Here is a 6,636-nt window from a genome sequence, read left to right as displayed (position 1 = left end):
AGCAAAAGCGCGCCAAATACAAACTTAAAAAGCCTTGCTCCCGTTGCGAACCCTCCCCTCAGGCTAGGATAGCAACCACCCCCCCAGATGCTAGCAACCGTTAGAATCGGCCTGAGAAAGTAACCTTGAACAGCAGAGATAACCCAAACATACATTCCAGAAGATCACAAGTCAGCACAAAGGAAATTTACCAGCGTGGCCAGGCAGGCACGCAACTGCAGATATGACATGTGAAACGTTACGAGGAACCATAAACATCGGAACGGGAACATGACAGAATGTCTTTCAGAAATGCGTGATTGGTCTTAGAAAAGGCAATATTCTCTACTAATCAAAAAATGAAGCTTGATGTATTACTATGGCAGAGATTTTGTGATATTTTACAATATTTTGTATTGATCATATAGTGGTATATGGTACTTATTAGTAAATCAGTGACTATTGAAAAGTATAATATATAATGTAGTTTTTTTCCTTTGTTTTGGGACTCTTCTTTTTTTGGATTGTCTTCGTTTTTTTTCTTTAAGCTTAAATATTGTTTTGTCATTTGTGTGGGTTTTTTTTTAGTGTATTTAGATGTTTTGTCAACTTTATCCTTGTAATTTGAAAATTAAAATTAAAAAAAAACCAAGCCAGTGACAAACCATTGCAGTATTTAATTCCTGTTAATATTCCTTGTCTTTTGCTGTAGGGGAGGAATAAATGTTATTAAGGCCATGCTTCAAATGCTTACGTGTACATGTGGATTTGAGGATACAATTTGCAAAATATGTTTTTAGATTTTTACAGCGGTAAAAGCCGACTGTGGTTTTAAAAGGCCTTTTTTCCTGCATTTGAGGAAGTGATTTTAAAACCGCCTAGAAATAAAAACCTTTTAGAAAAAGGGGTCAAATGCAGGCTGTGGCTGCCTTTTAGGGGCTCCTTTTCCAGCATTCAAGGTGCTGATTTTTAAAACTCCACAAAAATTAAAAGCATCATTAGGCTATTATTTTATTTCACAGGGCACAAAGCAGGGTTTGTTTCCCAAAAATACAGTGCTACCAGGGTTCTGTTAATTATTCACTTTACTTAGTTTTTTGGTTTTGAATGCCCATAGAATTAGGCTAGGGGTTAAGCTAATCACATACCCAGGGGGTTGACTGCCACACCTTTCTTGATGGGGCTAGGTTCAACACACCTTATCTGATTAGGATTATGACCTTAGGACTCATGCTTTTCTTGATGGGTTTAGGCCCCACACGTCATATCTGGCTAGGATTATGACCTTGTGAGTCCTGCACCACGTTGGGGGAGGATTATGTACATCACATCTGGGGGAAGAGGGCTATGCCCATCATATCCAGCTGGTGGGGGTTGGGCACATCATTTCCACTTAGGGTGATGACCTGGTGACATCAGCACCATGTGGGGTTTGTTTACTTTGATGACATCACTGACTAAAGAAACAGATAAGCCGCCATTAAAAATGGTATATACTATTACTACTAGCCCACTGTCTTAATTTAATACCAGTACCTTGTACGTTACATGTATTTCTCAAGGATCAGTCATGGTTTCATAGCTTGTGAAGGAAAGGTGATCAGATGGCCAGGATGCACTTGAAGGAAGATGGCCTTCTTCATCTGCTACCCGGAATGCCCTCTGTGTTCCTGAGAAAGAAAAAGAGGACAATGTATGTGGTAACCTTCCATCATGGGATGAGATTGCAGACTGTCCCTTTCTGATAGGAAACCTGCCGCTGATTGACAGAATGGCAGTTACCACTGAGAAGAACAATGGAGACAAATTATCTATACCCAAAACTTTAGAACTAGTGAGCTGAATTTGACAATACAACTTTCAGGGAAAAAAATCTCTTATATGCTAATGACTTGCAGCTAACCTCCAATTTAAAAAACCACAACAAAGCAAGACAGTTAATTATTAGTACTTAAAGAGTTTATATCCAGAAGGTGTATTGAGGTCCATCAGGGAACATATCCCAGATGGTCTCAGAAGACATATAAGATCTTTTTGCCTGCTTTCAGAGTCTGTAAGAAAGAAAACACCACCCAATTCAGGTACGTTTGCTTATTCAGGGAAAGATTTTTAGTACACGTACTGGACTTTCATATGTTACCATTAGAGATAATTTTCAAAAAGCTGTAGCACTTTATATGAATTTCATACTGGCAAGGTTCTAACACACACTGTCCACAGACTAACTTGATTAGTGAGGTTGTGTGTGTGTGTGTGTGTGTATAATATCCCAATTTCTTTCTAAAGAGTTGCAATAGGTATAACAATTATTTACAATTATTTAATCATAATTTTAGATCAATAAAAATATGAGAAAGAGGTGTCAGAACTGTCTTCCATTGATATTAATATACAACTTACATTTACAATTGTGTAAACAGTTCTGTTAATTCTGGATGCTGCCTTGCAGTTCATATGAATGAAAAGTGACCCACAAATATTTTAATAGATTAGTAGAGCATCTTATCTGGAGTTCTTCAGTCTGTGACAAATCTAGCCTCAGAGTTAAGAATTAGGGTCTAGTATATAGAAGATGAGGTCAGATCAGAATTTATTGTACTCAGTTTAGATGTTTTCAGATGAAATTATTTCCATCCGTATTTGGGACAATATAAAAAGCAGTAGCGCTTTCATCACATGCAGAAGACATCCTGGAATCACAGAAGGATCCCAGTTGGGATATTCAATGAAAACAGCTTTTCAAAAAGCATAATCTAAAAAATGTGGGAGTCGAATACATTAAGAAGCATGACAATAACAACTTGGAATCTAACAGTATCCTGAAAGCAGCAGATTTCTCAGGAGATTTTATTTTTTTTAATTCAGAGGCTTCTCAAGAGAGAAGGGGAAAGAAGATGTGTTAGCAGCTCAAAATTTACATATTGTAATACTTTTGACATTCATTCCAACATAGATTTTTGTAGAAATAGTCACACTATTAGCACAGAGCATTAATTCATATTAATATCTGCATTAATATGAGTTCTCATGTACTGTGCCTCAGTAAATGAAGTAAATATTAGAATAGCTGTACATACTGCCCTACCTTGTATTTCTGCTGAATGCAGATTTAGCAATCGTTTAGATGAATACAGTGGAAATGGGGCCCTGGTCCTCTTGATTATTTTTTAGAGAGAAGCCAAGATGGATGGAACTCTGAAGAATGCAAATCTTCTTTCCTTCCTTCAATAGATCAAAAAAAATAAGACATTTCAGGATCAGCTAATATTCTGAACCCATCACCCACTGAGAAAGCTCATGGATAAAGGAAATGATTCCGTCTTTACTGAATTCATTCTTCAGGGATTTACAGACAATCCCAAAATGCAGCTTGTTCTTTTTATGATCTTGCTCTCAGTTTATGTCATTGCTGTGTTAGGGAACATTGGGATGATTCTGTTGATTTGCACTAACTCAAAAAAACTTAATTCAAAATGGATCATTCTCCTGTAAGAAGAGAGAAAATGCATCCATTGTAAGGATCCTCTACCATCTGCTAACTTAACATCTACTGATGGGAGACTTGGGATAAATGGGACCTGAACCAGGAGACCTGGAGCTTTCAAATCCCCCTTGCTAGGACATGTTGCAAGGTTTTAGAAACAGTGGAGGAGGGGGGATTACAAATGCTAGCAGCCATAAATACACTGAAGTCCAACACTTACTTTTGCAGCAAAGATGTAGCAATATATTAATCTGTGCCCTTCACTTACATTGAAACAGCAAATGAAGCACGTTTATTAGAATTATATATATTTTCACAGCCTAACTTTTTCCATAATAAATGGATTCCACTAGCAAATACACTGTACGCTGAGATAAGTTAGTAATGTGGTCCTAATCCTCTTGAAAAAATCCAGACTCTTTTTGCATGAAGATAGGAACACGGATGAAGCTCTAAGTAATATCATTTTCTTTTCCTTAACAAGGGATCAGAAAGACATTTCAGGATCAGCTCATAACCTAAACCAACCATCCACTGAGGAAATCATGGATAAAGGAAATCATTCTGTCATTACTGAGTTCATTCTTCAGGGATTCACAGACAATCCCAAAATGCAGCTTGTTCTTTTTATGGTCTTCCTCTTGGTTTATGCCATCACTGTGTTAGGGAATCTTGGCATGATTCTCTTGATTTGCACTCAACCCCAACTTCACAAACCCATGTATTACTTCCTGGGCAACCTCTCCTTTGTTGATCTCTGCTGTGCCTCAACCATTGCTCCTAAAATGCTGACTGACCTATTAAGTGAAACTAAAAAGATTTCTTACAGTGCCTGTGCTACACAGCTCTTTCTATTTTGTATGCTTGGAGATGCAGGGTGCATTTTGTTGGCTGTGATGGCCTATGACAGATATGTGGCCATCTGCAATCCACTTCTCTATCCAGCTGTAATGTCCAAAACCAACTGCCAGCAACTGATCACTATTGTGTACTTAACAGGCCTGCTGGATTCAACAATTTATACTTTCTGCACATTCCGACTATCATTCTGCAGCTCGAATATTATCAATCACTTCTTCTGTGATGAGCCTCCACTTCTAATTCTCTCCTGTACTGAGACATATATTAGTGAGATTGTGATATTTACCATTGGTGGCTGCCTTGAGGCAAGCAGCATTGGCATGATTCTTGTATCCTATCTTTACATTTTGGGGACAATCCTGAGAATGCGCTCCACTGAGGGCAGGCACAGGGCATTTTCCACCTGCGCCTCTCACCTGACAGCTGTTGGGATATTCCATGGGACAATACTCTATATGTACTTCCGGCCGAGTTCCAGCTACTCAATGGACCAAGACAAATGGGCTTCTGTATTCTACACGGTTGTGATCCCCATGCTCAACCCTCTCATCTACAGCCTGAGGAATAAGGAGGTGAAAGATGCTGGGTCAAAAGCACTTGGCAATATATGGATTTGGAAAGGGAGTAGCTCTAGAAAATTTAATGGACAGCTTTGTAAGAGCCACTTGTAAAGACAGAGGACATCAGTGGGAAAAGGAACACATCATACACTCTTGTTGTGTGTTTGTGATCTCTTATTCTTCTCAATATTATCTCAATAAACTATACACTTTATTTAAATATAGCGTATTTCACCAATACCAGTCTCCACCTCTGCCAAAGGCCACTCTTTTGGTTTCATCAGAGAAAGTTTGCACCCAGCTGGTTCACCCCTTAGCCACTTCCCAGGATCTTCAGCCGTAAACAATGGTAGCTTGAAAGCAGTCAATCAAAAGCAGGTTCCTGGCAGTCATAAATCAAAATAATCTGCTGTAGAAAGTACAGGATCAAAAACCTTTTACAACTGTGGGCTGTAGAAATCACAAGGCTGTGAATGTTTGTGACTTAGTACACAGTTCAGCAAAAGTAAGTTAAAAATTGTTGGTTTTGAATTTGTCTGGTTATCAGCAGTTTAATATGTAATAAACCAAATATTTCAATGATATTTTTTATTTAAAAAATAAATTTTGGGTTTTGAAGAAAAAGCGATGATGATGATGATGATGATGATATCCAAACCAAAATCAGTAATAATGTCCAAAGTAAAGTATTAAAAAAAATTCAAGTAGCAATTAGTGGCTGTGGGAAAAGTGGGGGAGGAAGAAAAGGGGGCCACCAGAATACCCTTTTCATTTTTTCATTTTTTTGTGTTTTGCTTTTCTAAATTCCTTTAACTATGGGTATATAGGTATGGGGTTTTTTTGTTTTTGCCTCTTTTTTTGCTTGAATGTTTTATTTTACCAATAAAAAAGAAGGTTTTTAAAAAACCCAAAAATTTCAATAGATTTTTAGATCACATTTTTTCAATATTTCAAAAATGTTCATAATGCGTTTACTTGGTTGGAGATGAAATGAAACTCTCTATTTAAATATATTGCTCCATGTCAGTAAGAAGCAATTACATCTCAGTCATATGGGCATTGGGACAAAGAAAATGAACACATAATTAAAAGACATTGTTTAGCACTGGAAATGTAAATATATGGTTCCAACTATTTAGCAGCTTGCAGAATTCATTAATATAGGTCAACCATGGCTGTCTGCAATAAATCATGGCTTCAATTTGATATATGTATGCGTACAAACATACATTTTGTATGTTTTTGTTTCCTTTTTAAAGTTTTCTTCTTACATAATTTTGTGTATTTTTTTCTTCGGCTTTTGCATTTAGTTGTTTTAAAGAAATAGAGAGAAAGAAACAGCTTTGCTGTTTCTGCACCCACAACCTATTTTGAATCAAAAGGTAATGAGCTTGTCCAAATGGGTATTATTGCACAGTGACTGAAAAAGAAGCTCATAGTGAGAAGGGGAAAAGTATATAAATCTACCTGGGAATACATGGAATGGGAGAACTAACATGTTCTTAATGCTGTCTGCCCATTTGTTAGTTCACTACCTTTGTACAATACGGCTTGTTTCATACCGCTAGAGAGTGGGTAGGGGGACTGGAGTGCCTCTTTCACTGGAAAGAGAATGGGGTTACCTGGGAGCTCTGCACAGACATGGCAAGGAAGAGTTCCTAATCAACAAATGAAGCAGATGCTCCATGCTGGTGGAAAGAGTAGCAACAGTAGAGTGGCATGTGCTCTAGATGGGCCTCCTAGGCCAGACAG

The 6,636-nt window shown here is 37.7% G+C and overlaps 1 protein-coding gene across 1 annotated transcript; it reads left to right on the top strand.

The window, feature by feature from the left end:
- Positions 1-4,008: 4,008 nt before the first annotated feature.
- LOC134488593 (olfactory receptor 5AR1-like) lies at positions 4,009-6,308 on the top strand. Its single transcript, XM_063291057.1, has 2 exons — positions 4,009-4,896; positions 6,267-6,308. Exons 1-2 carry the CDS (start codon positions 4,009-4,011, stop codon positions 6,306-6,308), a joined length of 930 nt encoding a protein of 309 aa, XP_063147127.1.
- The last annotated feature ends 328 nt before the right edge of the window (positions 6,309-6,636 follow it).

Source organism: Candoia aspera, chromosome 1 (assembly GCF_035149785.1).
Source record: "Candoia aspera isolate rCanAsp1 chromosome 1, rCanAsp1.hap2, whole genome shotgun sequence".
Classification (NCBI taxonomy): Eukaryota; Metazoa; Chordata; class Lepidosauria; order Squamata; family Boidae; genus Candoia; species Candoia aspera.
Note: the sequence above shows the minus strand (reverse complement) of the source record. Positions and strands in the feature narration are given on the sequence as shown.